The 15,400-nt window shown below is 48.2% G+C and overlaps 1 protein-coding gene across 5 annotated transcripts in view; it reads left to right on the forward strand.

Annotated features, from left to right (window-relative positions):
* LMF1 (lipase maturation factor 1) overlaps positions 1–15,400 on the forward strand; it is a 148,747-nt gene that overhangs the window by 123,694 nt on the left and 9,653 nt on the right. For all 5 annotated transcript variants that reach the window (XM_015876946.2, XM_032447597.1, XM_032447598.1 and 2 more), the window contains 4 exons: positions 2,691–2,865; positions 5,237–5,390; positions 8,467–8,650; positions 15,251–15,363. In XM_015876946.2, coding sequence (XP_015732432.1) covers positions 2,691–2,865; positions 5,237–5,390; positions 8,467–8,650; positions 15,251–15,363 — 626 coding nt within the window. The remainder of the gene's footprint in view (positions 1–2,690; positions 2,866–5,236; positions 5,391–8,466; positions 8,651–15,250; positions 15,364–15,400) is intronic.

Raw genomic sequence — 15,400 nt, forward strand, 5'->3', positions numbered from 1 at the left:
TTGGGGGGACTTGTAATTCAGATATTGAATTTTTAATTGGGAGATTTGGGTTCTATTCTGGGCTCTGCTGTGAGAGTCCTTAGGTGATCTTGAGTTGCTGTAAGGTGATGTCTATGGAGAGACTTGAGTTGAAGTGAGGTGCTGAAATTCTTCCCTTCACTGCCTGTTATACAGCTGTAGTAAATTCTGATTTTGAGTTGTCTTGTACTTTTAGATTTAAGTTTCTTCAGAACAGGAACTGTCTCTTACCATGGGGTCTAATAAATCCAAACCATGCTGGTCTGTGTTGCAGTAGAGCCTCCTCATGTTATGTATGACAGAATCCTGATAACAAGTCTGGAGTAATCCCTAAAGCTTGTGGAGCTCCCATGGAGCCCTTGCTCCCCATGAATCCCAGAAGAGCTCTGTTCAGAAAGATGTCTTGCTGAAAGCCAAGGTTAGTGGGAAGAGATGTGCATAAAACACATTGCAGCCTTCATGGTATCCCAGAGTTCAGCCAAGGGCTCACCACTTGGGATGTAGCTTTTTGGTGTTCGTTGTGGGGTTTTGCATGTGTTAAGAAGGCAGACTCATAGGAGTGCTTTGCGGGGGTAGCTGGAAGTTTGTGATGGTCTTCAGCTCACCAGCAGTCATCTGGTGTTTCCCTTGAGTCTCCAGCTGCCTACAGTTCATAGAATCATAGAGTTGTTTGAGTTGGAAGGGATCTTTTAAAGGTCATCTAGTCCAACTCCCAGTTGGGTCCAGTTCTCCTTGGGTCAGGTCATTGGGTCACCTCAGTGAGTTTCCTCTGCAGAGCATTTGCATGTCCACAGTGCTCAGAATTCTCCAAAGCTCCATCACTTCTTCACTGAGGGCAGGCAGTGGTGATGCTGATTTGGCAGCAGCGTGGTCCCTGTTGCTGGGGCATTGCTGTTCCTGCTGTCCTGAAAAGTCTTTCTTGACCACATGCACTAAAAATCATGAGTGAACAGTTCACGGGAGGATAAAGCTCAGCTGTGTAATGGAGAAGTGCTCTTTAAATAGAGTAATTGTGGTACCAATCAGAGTTACAGCTTTCAGCCCGGTTGGAAGGTGGGAAGTCTTCATTAGTTGCTCTGAAGTCTGCAAAGTAAATGGCTTTATTACATCAGAACATTATTTTTCAGTATGTAATGCATGAAGTCAGCTTTATATCTTCATTTTTTGTGGATAACATGATGGGACTTTCTTATTTCTTTATTTTCTTCCTTTTTGTTTTAATTCGTCTGAAGAGCAGCTAGTTAATTAGCAGAGCCAGGGCTAAATCCTAAGTAATGTGACTAATGGGACAGGAATCCAAATCAGTCCCAAAAACTGAAATAGTCCTAAGCAGTCATCAGCTGCTTTTCTTGTCTCTGTGTGTGGGTTCCTATACTCTGCCACGTGCCAGCACCCTGCATTGCTTGCAGCATGTTCCCACTTGATGGCAAGAGAGTGAGACCCTGGCAAGGAAGAGGGTTGGGCTGGTGGCTGTTGTGCTGGCAAGGCAAGGTGTTTGGGGTCAGTCAGTTCTCAGCATCTTCATGGTGCTGGCTGCTGCCTTTAGGAACTCAGTGGGGCAGGTAGGATGGAAGGGGGCTTTGTGGCATGTGGGGCATCACATCATGGGTAAGGAGCAAAGATCTCTGCACTGTGCTTGGAGAAATTGCTTTTGCATATGGAGACTTGTGTGCATGGTTTGCTTGCAATAGGAACTGGGTGCTGCAGAGGAGATACCAGCAATTGTCCTGTGTGCTCAGTGTATGGGGCAGCAGTGAAAGGCTCTAGGGGTGAGGTTGGGGTGTACGTTGAGCAGAGGTTGGGCTGCATCTTCACTGCTGCTCATGGTTGGAAATGGTAAGGAAGTGACATCATGCAGCTGAAGGAAAGCTGCAAACTGAAGCCATATGCTGTGAAGATGTGATTCATGGCCAATGCCAAATGGGCTGTGCCCAAACATTACTGCTGTGTACTCATTAGGACTTGCTGGAGAACTGGGGTGCAAGAAGGTTCATTCTGTTTTTCAAGTCATTGTAATAGCAAGAAGAAGTTATGGGTGCCTACAAAAGGTCTTTTTTCCAGTGTGCACAAATATTGATGGAGACTCCTCCAAAGACTCACAGATTTTTCCACTTTCTACACCTTACACATGGACTCATAAATGAGCAGTAAAAGCTAAAATTAAAAATGCCTCTTTAAATATAGAAGTTTCTTTTTTTAAGTTGCTCTTCAATTAGAAGGTCCAATATTTCCTCTTGAAGGGTTTCAGAAATGTTGATTTCATGGGTACGTGGGCATCTTGAGGGTGATGAATGAGCCCTTGTTGCTGTGTGGGGTTGGGAGCAGGAGTTCTGCTTTCCTTAGTGCCAGGGCACGGTGTGGTGAGACTTGTCTGGGTCACCTGTCCCAAAGCTGTTCAATGGGCACGGGTCTTGTTGTGCTGCTTTCCATTGCAGTACGCTTGTACTTGGGTTCCCCAGTAGAGGAGCACTAGCTCAGCACAGGGCACAGCTTTGGCTGCTGTTGTGTGTTTAGGGCTTCTCAGACCAGGCTGGATGCAGGACCAGAGCCAATCCAGGTGTTACCAGAGCTGTTTTTAAGGGAGTTACATTCAGGAAATCCCCAGAGAGGTGGGAGCTGTGAAGCATCTTCCAAACCCTTCAGCACCGTCTGCTTCCTTCTTTCCACTTTAGGTGCTGCTGATTATCAGTGGGAACCTCAGCTTCCTCAACTGGCTGACCATCGTGCCCAGCATCGCCTGCTTTGATGACCGCAGCCTGGCCTTCCTGTTCAGCACTGGGCACGGAGGGGTGAAGGAGCATGTGCTGCAGCTGCAGGGCAGCAGTGAGCAGCAACCCCCAGGGCTGGGTGAGTTCTTCCTGGGGAGAGAAAAGTGCCAAAGGGGTGTGAGGTGTGTTTTCAGTCCTATCTTTCTGGAACAAACATGAGTGGTCAGGGTGAGAATTCTGCCCCCTACATGGTTCTGTCTGGGATGTGAATATTGTTTGAACATTGACAGATGCGTGCAAAGCCAGCAGCTGGGTTGTAAACCTCTGCCACGGTGGTGCCACTAGAGGGCATGTCCCAGAGCAGGTACAGTGTTGCCTGCATAGGGAGCGCAGCTGGGGTCCTGACTTTATGCTCACCAGCCAGCATCAGACTCCAGCTTGAAATAAGCAATTCAGAATTGCACCATTTCACTTGTGGTCTATTTTATTTTGACTATTTAAAGTCAAAGATGAAACATCCAGTGCAGTTTTGGAGCCCACAGGCATCAGAGCATAAGTAACTGAGCTTGGGACTGGACTTCCAGGAAGAGCAGAACTGATTATTGATCTGCTGTGGGGCCAGCAGCTCCTTCACTAACTGAAAAGAGAGCTCAACATCCTGCTTGGAGAAGGAGAGTGGAGCAGCTGCTCTTGGCTGTGCCTATGGGGAAGGAATTGCCCCAGAGCATCCCAGATTCCCATGAAGTAGGGTGGAGGTGAACTCCTGTTCATACCAGGAACACAAGAAAGCAAATACAAGGGGGTTTGTAGCTTACCAACAGGGATTCATGTGGCTGTGATGCTTCCCTCTGGAAGGTTTCAAGCAGCCTGGCTCCAGGAGATGCACGAGCAGCACTGGGGTATTTTTTATGGGGCTGCGTAACAGATGTACGGTTATATTTGTAGTGTTTTTGTAAACCGCTTATAAGCGACAAATTGCCTGTAATATCAACAACAATCACAGATGCTCATTTTTAAACATGCTGAACATCTGTCAGAAGAGTGAAAAATGTCAACAAGACAAAGCATCTGTCTCTAGTCCTTTCCCCTGTACCAAGAAATGCAGCTTATTGGCCAGAGGCAGCACTTCCCATAAGGCTGATGCAGCTTCATTAAGTGTTCTGCGTCCTGTATTACATATTTTGCTGGGATTGGATTGTAAATGTGTCCCTGTGCTGGAATTTAAAATCCCCCAACTTTTTTCTCTTTTTTTTCTTTTTTTTTTTTTTAAAGTAGTAGGACTAAATATCCTGTGTGAATTTGGGTTTCTGCATGTTTTTCTGCTAGCAAAGCAGAGGCTGTTGAGCTGGCACTGATGGGCTGTGTGGCAAGAGGCGTAGAAAAGCTCTCACCCCTGGGTCACGAGAGCAGAAGACAGGAGGGTGTCCCACTTGTGACCTGGTTTAATAGGATCTGGCCACATCCTTGTGTGTATTTCCCACTGGGAGCTCCAATTCCCACCACTAGTGCTTGGCTCCTGTCTGCTCATCCAGACCCTGTTGGCTCATGGCCTTTCCCAAGTCTTGCTCCATCCTCGCTGTATTCTCCTGTACTAAGCCCTTTTCCTTCTGTGACCACGTTGCTGTCACCCTGTAGGCACGGTGACAGTTGCAGCATCAGGACTGAGAAGGGCAGGATCCTGTGAGCACTTTAGCTGCAGGAGGTGGAGGGCAAGCAGTATGTAGGGCCAAAAACGGATCTGTGGAGCTGGGTCACAGTGAAGGGATTGTGTGGTGCTCTGGGGCTGAGACTGATCTTTGCTTGCAGCTACAGAGTTCACTAAAGAGACACAATGCTGCCTGAGCACCTCACAGTGGTGCAGAGTGAGGGGGGGCATCTTGGTGAGTTCCTTTCCAAATCCAGTGCTGCTCCAGAAATATTCTCAGACTAAACAATTATTAATAGCTTCTGAGAGGGGTTCAAATAAACATCCCTCTCCTGCAGAGATAAGGGGAAAGCTGCGTGCTATTGCTTTGAGTCTGATCCATTGGCTGTTAATGTTAAACAAATTAAAAGCAACCATAAACATAGGAGCCCTTCAGAGGTCACCGCTGCTTATTTGTCTGATTGCAGCAGGTTTCTCCTTAACTCCAAATGCCACGTGAACGCAGGGCAGCCAACAGAGTGCAGCTCCTGCATTAATGGTAAGGGGTAGGGAACCACACAGGGATGAGCTGGGTCTGGGTGAGAGCAGAGAAGGGAAGGCAGAAATGAGCCTGGGTGGTGGGAGCTGGATGTAGGAGATGATGCTGAGCAAGGTGTGTGTGCCAGCTGTGTTCTATCCTCCCTTCTGAGGCAATGATTGATCTCACATTTTAGACATTTTTCTTTTTAGCCCTTTCTCAGACTATTTAGAGAAAGGCAGATCTCAGCGATAGCAGCTGGCAGCAGCGCTGGCTGTTTGCTCCTGGCTGCAGGGCAGAGTTGGCTGTGGGCAGCATTCACATCCCTCTGCTCTCATGTCCCTCCAGGGTGCCGCATCCGCAGGGTGGTGAACATCTCCTTTGGGCTCCTGATCGCCTACCTCAGTGTGCCTGTCGTCATCAACCTGCTCAGCTCCAGACAGGTCATGAATACATCCTTCAACCCCCTCAGGATAGTCAACACCTATGGAGCTTTTGGAAGGTATTGCATTTTAATGGCACGTTACAGAATCACAGAACCATAGGGGTTGGAAGGGATCTCTGGAGACCATCCAGTCCTGCTTCTCCCTGAGGCAAGTTCCCCAGAGCAGGTTGCACAGGGACACATCCAGGTGGGTGTTGAATATCTCCAGAGAAGGGAACTCCACCATCTCCATGGGCAGCTTGTTCCAGGGCTCTGCCACCCTCACAGTAAAGAAACTTGTCTTGGAGCTTCCTGTGTTCCACTTTGTGCCCCTTGTCCTGTAGCTGGGCACCACCAAAAAGAGCCTGGCCCCATCCTCTTGACTCCCACCCTTTAGGTATTTAATATAATCATGAAATTATTGGAAAAGCTCTCTAAGATCAAGTCCAATCATCAACACATCCACACCATGCTGTGGTTCTTGCTTATGAGGCTGCTCCTCATATTACTGAGCATATGATGAGATCCCTCTCCTACCCAGGCTGAACAGCCCTGGGGCTCTCAGCCTTTCCTCTTCATGAGCTGCTTCAAGCCTCCACAATCTCAGTAGACCTCTTGGTTCTCCTTGGCTCTCTCCAGTAGTTCCCTGTCTGCCTTGGACTGGCGCAGTGCTCCAGATGTGGCCTCCCCAGGTCAGACAGAGGGGAGGAGCACCTCCCTCACCTACTGCCCTCACTGTGCAGTGCCCCTCAGGGTCCCATGGGTCCCATTAGCCTTCTTGGCCAGCAGGGCACACTATTGGCTCACAGTCACCTTGTTGGCCACCAGGACTCCCAGGTCCTTCTCCATAGAGCTCCTTTCCAGCAGGGTTGTACAGCTTTCTGCTGTCAGCAGCGTGAAGTGTGGTCCAATAGCCTTAAATCCAAACAGAAATCTTTCCAGTAGCCATAGACTTGGAATATCTGTTTATGAGAGAGAGAGAAAGAGAAGAAGGAACAGGTTTCTTTCCCACTGAATTATAATTTGTTTTCTTTGAGCTACTTTTAGTGAGCTCATTATACTGATGGAGCAAATGTAGCAGAGGGATGAAAATATCCATCAGAGAGTTCATCCAGTGGATACTCCTCACCATCACCAGCCCACTTTATTTATGGTGAACTTCTCTTCCCGTGCGCGTGTTCGCTGTCCCTCATGTAAATATTCACATAAGCTGTTGGGTAGCAGATTTAAGGCCAACAAAAGGAAGTGCTTTTTCCAACGAGTGACTTGGGGAATTCATTGCTACAGGAAACTGCAGAGACGAAAGTATAAATGGGCTCAAAAAAAAAAGAGAGAGCAAGACAGAAAGACAGATGGAGAGGACAGGCACAGCAGTCTGGCTGCTGCTGCTGTCAGCTCAGGAAATCCCACTGAGGGCTGCGAGGTGAGGCTGGGCAAGGGAAGCACCTCTACCTGTATTAGTAACCTGAGTCAGGGTTTTGGGGCTCGGGCTGGCAGGCTTAGGCAACCCACAGTCCATGGTAAGTGCTGTCCCTTGGCCTCTCCTTGATCAAAGCACCTGTGAAAATGCTGATACACCTTGTGCTTATGGAGAGGTAGCCAAGTGGGTTAGGTAACCTTATCCTGAAAGCTTGCAGCTGGGGGGGTGCAAGGCAAAGAGCGTGGCATCAAGGCAGAATGAGCAGAGTGGCTTATGTGCCACCACAGAGGTGACAACAGAGCCAGTTCTCTCTGCACACACATTGGGTTTGGCTGTGCTGCTGCCTCCTTCCCCAGGGGCTGCTCCAGGTTGGTGGGCTGTGGGCAGGTCCTGCAGGAGGAGCAGCAGTAATTGGGCTTTAATCAGGCTTTTATGAGAGCATCAGGTTGGGAGAAGCAGGGCCCTCCTGCTGGACATCACATGGATAGGTTGTTTTCTCCAGTGTTTTGAACAGCAGACATTATAGAAAAAATAACAAACTCAGGGGGAATAAAAAAACCCACACAAAAACCCATAATTAAAAATACAGGCGCTAAAAGGTTATGGAAAATGCTGATGTTTCTCCATTTTTTGGGAGAGAGAAATAACCCCTGAACCTCTTTGAAGGCTGGAGCGATGAAGCTACGGGAGGCTGTTTTCTTTGGGTTGTTGTTCTTTTTCTTCTTCAGTCTATGGTTTCTGCTTCAGCAGTTACCAGAACCTAAAGAGCATGTGATGAAATGCTGCTGTAATATGTTTGTAATTCCAGCCTATGTAAACCAATAAAAAGAGGATTGCAGCTTATAATGAATATACGATTATGTGAAACTTGACATATTTTGAATCACACAGTAGGAACATACTTTTATTAGTAATTTGGTGTCCCTGATTTACAGCGTGTTTCTAACCATTGGGCAGCTGGCCACGGCTCATAACTCAGCCCAGTGTATAATATGGAACTTGGCTGGAGAATCCAGAAATCTATTAAACGGAGGTAACAATTATAAGCTGAGATGCGCAGCGTTCTGTGGGCTGTAGGCATCTATCGCTGGATGGCATCAAGGGAGAAGGTGGTGCCCATGTGTTTCCAGAGTTTCAGTTTTAGGGCTGAAGGTGGAAGGACCAAAGAGTGAAAAATAAAAGGGTGTAAGATCTCTCTTATGACCACTGTGGAAGTGAAGGCTCTGGGAGACCTGCTAGGAGCCTTCCAGTATCTGAAGGGAGCTGTAAGAAGGAAAGGGACAGACAGTTTATCAGGGTCTGTTGTGCCAGGACAATGGGAAATGGTTTAAAATTAAATGAGGGGACGTTTAGACTGGATATTAGGAAGAAGCTCTTTATGTCAAGGGTGGTGAGGAAGGTGCACAGAGAGGTGGCAGTGCCCCATTACTCCAGGTGCCCACGGTCAGTCTGGATGGGGCTGTGAGCACTGATGGGGCTGTGGGTGTCCCTGCTCAGTGCATGGAATGGGACCACATGGCCTTTAGAGCTCCTTTCTAAGTGAAACCATCCATTGATTCTATGTCAGAGACAAGTTGGCCCAAGAAGTGAATGAAGGTCATAGAATCACAGGATCAGAAAAGACCCGTAAGATCACCAACTCCAGTCACCACCATGTCCCTTAAACAGTGTCCCTAAGTGCCACATCTACCCTTGATTTGAGACAAATAACAGACCTGCTGTTGTGTTCTGCAGCATCACCAAGGAGAGAACTGAAGTCATCCTTCAGGGAACATCCAGCCCAGACCCCAATGACCCCGCTGCTGTCTGGCAGGAGTTTGACTTCAAGTGCAAGCCTGGGGACCTGTGGCGACGGCCGTGCTTCATCTCACCCTACCACTATCGCCTGGACTGGCTGATGTGGTTCGCGGCCTTCCAGGTACATGCGCATCCCCTGGACCAGGGAAAGCAATCCATGTGAATTTACAACGTGCCTGGGGCAGGGGGTGGATATTTGAAGCCTCAGCTAAGTTAATTATGTTTTTTAAAAAAAAGTTGTATTCCTTAAGGATGTCTGCTGCTGGTGTAATGAAACTCTTGGAAATGTTATGTGAGGCTTCTTAATTGTTTCTCAGCAATAACAAGAGTTAAAGAGATGGAGATAGTGCCTGTCCCTGACGTGGTGGCACAGTGGGCAGCCACTGATCTCTGTCCTCTATAGGGACATGGCATCTTCACCTGGCACCCACAGGCAGGTGATGGCTCTCCATCAAGGAAGAGGGGGGAATTATTGTAAATTAATTCATTAACATCCTACAGCCTTTTCTGCAAAATGGCATGACTGTGTAATGTAAAGTGGGTGTTACAAAGCTGGGGCTCGTTGTGGTGTGGGCAGCCCCATCTCTCCCTTTATTTTCACATCCGTTCCTGGTGTTCTTCCTCTTGCTCTCCCCCTGCCCCAAACTTTGCTGTTTTTTCTTTGTGGTATTTTCATTTAGGCGCCTTTTAGATTCCTCGGTGATGACATAACCATCGCTCTTTGGCTATGGGGGTTTTTTTGTGTGCTGGAATTTCATTTAATCTGCATTAGGTATGCTTATCCCTCAGCAAGACGACAGCAAAGGTTAAAGCTCTGGCCAGCAGTATTGCTCAGCACTAAATGACGGTGCAGAAGTTAGAGCTGTTGTTTTAAAGCTTCCTGCTTTTCAGGAGGGCTCCACCATGCAATCACAGCATGGTTGGGTTAGAAGGGACCTCACAGCCCCTCAGCCCAACCCTATGCCATGGTCTGGATGCCCCCCACCAGATCAGAATGCCCAGGGCTGAAGGTGACCAAATAAGCACAAGGCACTGATACTGCAGCATCATGGCAAGTGCTGCTGTGCTGGTGTTGAGAGACATTGCCACACACCAACCTTGTCTGTCGGCAGGCAGCGGCTGTGTACTGAGTGACAGTGATGTATGGGGCAGCCTGGGGACGAGCAGGAAGCGGAAATAACACAGCTTCATTTGCATCTTTATGATTATTTTTATAATGCACCGAGAGGTTCCCTGAAGTGCACCTATCAGCCTGGGGGCTGTTGGGCTGTGCACATGCAAAGCCGTCTGTCCGCACCGGCTGATTAGTGGTAATTAGTGCTCGTGCACAGGAGGTGTGTGTCCCCCCTGTGTGCTGTCCCTTCCTGCTTTGAGGTTGCCACAAGGCCATGGATCCTTTCCATAGCAAGACGTGGGTGTTCACATGGCCTCACACTGCAGCTCGGTAAAGAATTTCCCCCTAACATCTGACCTAAATCTCCCCTCTTTTAGTTTAAAGCCATGCCCCCCTGTCCTGTCATTATCTGCTCCTGCTTATAAGCTCCTTTCAAGTACTGGAAGGCTGCAGTGAGATCTCCCTGGAGCCTGCAGGCTGAACACCCCTGGATTCCCCCCCCTGCTCCAACAGGGGGGGTGCTGCATCCTTTGAGCATCCTCATGCCCTCCTCTGGACCCTTTCCATCAGCTCCACAACTCTGTGCCAGGGACCCCAGGACTGGACAGGGGCAGAGCAGAGTTAGTGGACAGTCCTCTTCCTGCCCTACTGCCACCCCTCTGCTGATGCAGCCCAGGACTCTGTTGGCTGCCCCTTTGCTCACTGCTCAGATCAAGTCTGACAAGGTGGTGGGAAGGAAGAGGAACCAAAAGCCCAGCAGAAGTTTGTGCAGTCGGGTGAGTTTCACAAAGCCCATACAGTAGTTTATGGAGTCCATAAAATCAAGTTCCTTCAGCCTCTGGATTAGGTTTAATTTGTTTTTAGAAGTTCTGGATTTTTTCACCCCGCTGTTTGCTGCCGTCATGGGGTTGGTGCTGGAGGCAGTTACTTAAGGACCTGCCATATCCCACACTGACAGGCTGCAGGAAAGCCCAGGGAGTTTGGGGGGGGGAAGATATTTACCATCCCTTTGTGCTGCTCCTGACAGGTTCCTCTTTGCACCTCATCACTGCTTGACATATGACACCATCCTCCTGCACAGCTCCCACCTTGGCTGTAGCTGCAGGACCAGTGCTGCCCTGCTCTGAGCCGCAATTAGCAGTTGGGTGCTAATTGCCATAGTGCCTTGATTATAAGTAATGTAACATGGCATTATTTTCTAGGAAGCAATGTTTGTGATGTTAATGTTATTACTTAAATACAATATGCCATTTACAATCGAGGAAGAGGTCTAAAATCCCCCGGTGGTGATGCAGGTTTGGGTCTGAGCAGATAGGAGTGGAGAGCCCCCTCCTAAGCCAAGCATCCTAATGTGGGAAGGATGCAGCTGATTGGCATGGGTACAACAGAGGAACCTATAGAATCCTGGTCCCACAGCAGCCATGAGAACAGTTCTGGGAAGGCAGCAGAGCAGGTTTGGGATGTGGGAAAGCTTACCACAAAGTGGAAAGTAACAATCTGTTTTCTGGGTCCCTGTGGAGAAGGGAGGGAGGAAATAATGGGCTAAATGGCAGAATATGATTTAATCTCAGGAAAATCCAGGTTAAACGTTAGGGGAAAAAAGTTTCCAATGAGAAGATAGTGTGATGGCGGAATGTGCTCCTGGTTGTTTTAGTGTAAAGGTTCTTATTTTGCTGGAAAGAGATTTAAGTGTTATGTGCCCTCCAGCTGATGATGATGCTCCTGTAATTATCTGACTTAGCACTTATGGTGGGTGCTTGTAGGCGGCCCATCACCACAACCCCAAATGGAGCTGTGCTACTGATACAGAGAGCACTGTGGGCAGAGCTGCTCCAGCCTGAGGTGGGTTCAGCATCGGTCAGAATTAACAACCAGAAAACAAAATACCGCTCATAGTCCAGGGGCTTTGAGTTGGTCGCTTTTCCTGGTAGCAGGATGCCTTGGGCTTGGCAGGAGCACCTTGTTTGTAGAACAAGACGTGTTCTTCGCCATTGGACAGCAGCAGAAAGCATTCAGTGCTCTCAATAATGAAAAATCCAAGGGTTTCTTCTCTCCTTCCTGTGGCATGAGGGGTATTTCTTCTGTTTAGACTGTGTAAGCTCTCTGTAGTGGGGTCTGTATCTGGCCAGTGCAGAAACATGCTTGTGCTGCTCATCAGATCATAATCAGTTGGAAAATAACAACCCCAGCGCCATCTCGGTATTGTTTGTTAAAGCTTGTTCTGTTGTGTTATACCTTGAAGTGACTCTAGCAGTATCAGAGTGTCAGGACAGTCTGTGCAGAAGGGATGCAGCTAAAATTCAGGTTGCTTTGTTTCATGTATTTGTGAAGAAGCAAATTGTGGGGCACCTAGGAGAAGGGTGTGTTTGCCAGATGTGATGGGTAAGTTTATGGGTGCAACTCAGCTGACTCCCAAAGGGAGAACAGAAATGTGAGCAGCAGGACAGAGCTTGGTGCAGGACAGGGGAGCTGGGAGAGGAGACTTCACCTTACTGCACGCACTGGGAGAGCTGAGAAAAGGAAACCCTATATGGAGAGAAGGAAGATGAATGTTTTAATAGAATACTGGATTCCAACCTCTGTCACCTGGGTCATCCAACCAGGAGGTACTTGCAGGAAAACGCTGCATGGCATCAGTGTGCAGAAGGAGGTGTGTGCAGGGCAGTAAAACCCGAACCTCGTGCTTAGTGCACTAGGCTCAGCCTTTTACATTTCCTTTCTTTCCTCTCCTAAAAACACAGACCTCGATTCACTTCCATTTTCCATTGCCACATTCAGGTGGTTTGGTCTATTTGTAGAATGTAGGAATTCTATTTTCTTCATTTAACTGGGGTTGGTTGGCTTCCTTCAGGGATGTTTCCCTGAGCACCTTATGGGGTGCCTCTTGGTGGAGTTGGGGGAACTGCCCACTTATATTATCATTATATGGTGAGAACGGCACTGCAGGCCAATGGTTTGTCCCTTTGGGGAACTCCTAGGAATAGGGGGCAAGGTAATGGGAAGCAATGGAATCTTACCATGGCAGGTGGTGGAACGTGGTGTAGCCTTCAGCCTTCCTTGGTTAATCCTCTTGGGTAGCAGGATGGCAGCGAGCGCTGAGATGGAGTTCTAGGAAAGCAAAGCCCTGTGTTGGTTATGCTGTTTTTTTCTGTGGGATATGGTTCATTCCTCCAGCTGATGGCTCAGCTTCTCTATATAGTGACTACTGAGGTCACTCCTAAGCATCAGCGTAAGCAGAAGTGTGAGTGTTGGGTGAAAACATCCCCGGTGGTGGAGTCAGTGCTTTGCATCCCCAAAATGAGTGGGCTGTGGTGCCAGAAGTGCCCCTTACAACAGCATGGAAATGCAAACTCCCCCGCCATCCACACGATGTGAGAACATGCAGAGCTTCCCAACCATGCAAAATCATAATGCAGGGCTCCAGTGCCAAGTTTCCAGCTGTTTCCACATGTGCATCTCAGAGTTACGTCCTCCTGTACGTCTGTGCCAGGACTGAGATTCAATAAAATGCCACGCTAATCCGCAGTCCTTTTCCATTAAATGACCAATTAAACCTGGAGGAAAAGGGTTGTTCTTACTATTATTTCAGTTGGGAATGTGTTCCCTGTAGTGCTGTGTGGTTTTTTTAATGTGCTTTTTGTGATTATTTTATTCTCTTGTACATTATCTCTGCAGAATTTCATTGCTACTACTGCTGCAGTATTGGTGATTGGGCTTAAAGTCCTGTCGAGTTATTAAATACATCTGTATGCAAATGAATGCATTCAAGGTGAGAATTCTGTGTTTATACACTGGTAAAATGTGAAAATGGAGAGGCTGGATGATAGAAATCATTACGTGGAAGTTGGAGAATAGAAATGGTTGCAAAGTGTGGGTGCAGTGCAGTGGTGGGGAGGCTGCAGCAATGCACACGTGGAGACAGGGAGCAAATCCAGTTCCAATAACGTGTTCTGCCTAAAGCCTGGTTCAGCGAGCTGCTCTTCTCATGCCTTTTTTGGGGTTGATGCTGGTGTTGTGTGCTGGTCCTGGTGTCAGTGTTCCTGTCCCAACAACAGTGGGGGTGGTGGTGTTCTTTGCCTTTGGCTTTTCCACCTGAAGCAGCCAGGGATGCTGTAGGGTTTCCACTTACAAAGATCCAAAATCAAAACATGGACCCACCATGCACACCTTAGTGACATATGTGTCGCTTCCGGCTTCTTGTATTTAATGCTTTCAGTGGTTCAAGCCTTGACTCTCTTCTGTTTTACTCAGTGCCAGATGAGACTTTCTCATCCTAAATATCACAGATAGGTACAGCAGCTCAGCACACAGGGTCTGCTCCCAGCAGAGCCACAGAGAGGAACTGTCACCTCCACGATGCTGCTCTGGATGGAGCCCAAATCACCTGGGCTCCTTCTTTCCCCCCTTCACCACCATATCGCTTTACAGGGTAATGAGTTAAGCAGCACAGACGTGAGCACAGCCCTGCTCCCACTGCTCCCAGCATTGCACTGTATCCAGGCCGTGGTGCTGGGGGGAGTGGGGGGAGCCGCGCCGGGTGGAAATTTCTCACCGCAGACCTTGCTGGGGCCAGACATGCTGTAAATTTTACAAGAAAAACACTTTACAAACCAGAAGTCCAACTCTCGTGTGCATGGAGCCACTAATTAACAGTTTGGAGACCTGGCAAACCAAGGAGCCCATTCCGCCATTGCTGAGCCCTGTGGGTTTGCAGCAGGCTCTGAAGAATTGAGGTCCTCCATAGAGCTTTGGTTTCTCACCCACAGGTTCCTTGCAGCTCTGCTAGTAGGAAACTTTCTACAAAGCTGTAGGCTGCAATATCTGAGGCTTTCCTTGTAGCTTGTGATGAGTGCAGGTCAGAGACCCTGCGAGGCAGCGCTGCTGCTTGATGGAGCTTCCCTCCAGAACGTGGGGCTTTGCATCTCCTTTCTCTCCCCTGTTTCCTGTAGCAACGGAAATAACAAACCCTGCCATTATAAAAGATTTGCTGAGTAACTTTGCATTGATGGTCTGCATTAGTCACAGTCTTGCAGGTACAGATGCTGGGTTTAGCTTTCCCACAGTGTCCCCTACTGCTTGCATTAAAAAATCCAGTTAGGTGCACATTAAAGAACTGAATATAAAGCACTGAAAGTCTCCAGAAGGGGAAATGCTTTTTATGGAGCCTCACCAAGAATTTCTGCAGGGGGTGAGATGCTCTCATTCACGGAGGGAGGTAAATGTGGAATCAAAATTGGCAGCTCAATGGGGGGGCGCAGCATTCTAAGGCTGATATATTTGGTTTCAGTGGTAGCAGGATAGAAGGGCATGGCACAGATGTTGGAAGTAGTTGGGTAGCTGAGAATCCAGGAATAGAGAATTCACTTCCTTCTGTTATTTGTCCGATAACAAAGCAAGGAAAGCAACGTGTTTTAAAGTGATGGATGAATTCTCAGTGTGTCTCAGCCTTGAGGTTTTGGAGTCTGCATGGTCTGATCGTGCAGCACCAGCAAATATCTTGTTTGCTATTGCACCGATTACTCCCTGCCCAGAGTTCACACAGATGTGTTTAATTGTAATTAAAGCTCAGAGATGCCTAATATCTGTATTTCATCCTCTTTCTCCCAGACCTATGAGCAGAATGAGTGGATCATCCACCTGGCAGGGAAGCTGCTGGCCCAGGAAGAAGAGGCCTTGTCCCTGATGGCAACAAACCCATTTGCAGGCAAAGATCCCCCACGGTAAGTGATTGGGGCAAGCTTCTAGATAGAAAACACC

The sequence above is a fragment of the Coturnix japonica genome, chromosome 14 (genome assembly GCF_001577835.2).
Source record: "Coturnix japonica isolate 7356 chromosome 14, Coturnix japonica 2.1, whole genome shotgun sequence".
Lineage (NCBI taxonomy): Eukaryota > Metazoa > Chordata > Aves > Galliformes > Phasianidae > Coturnix > Coturnix japonica.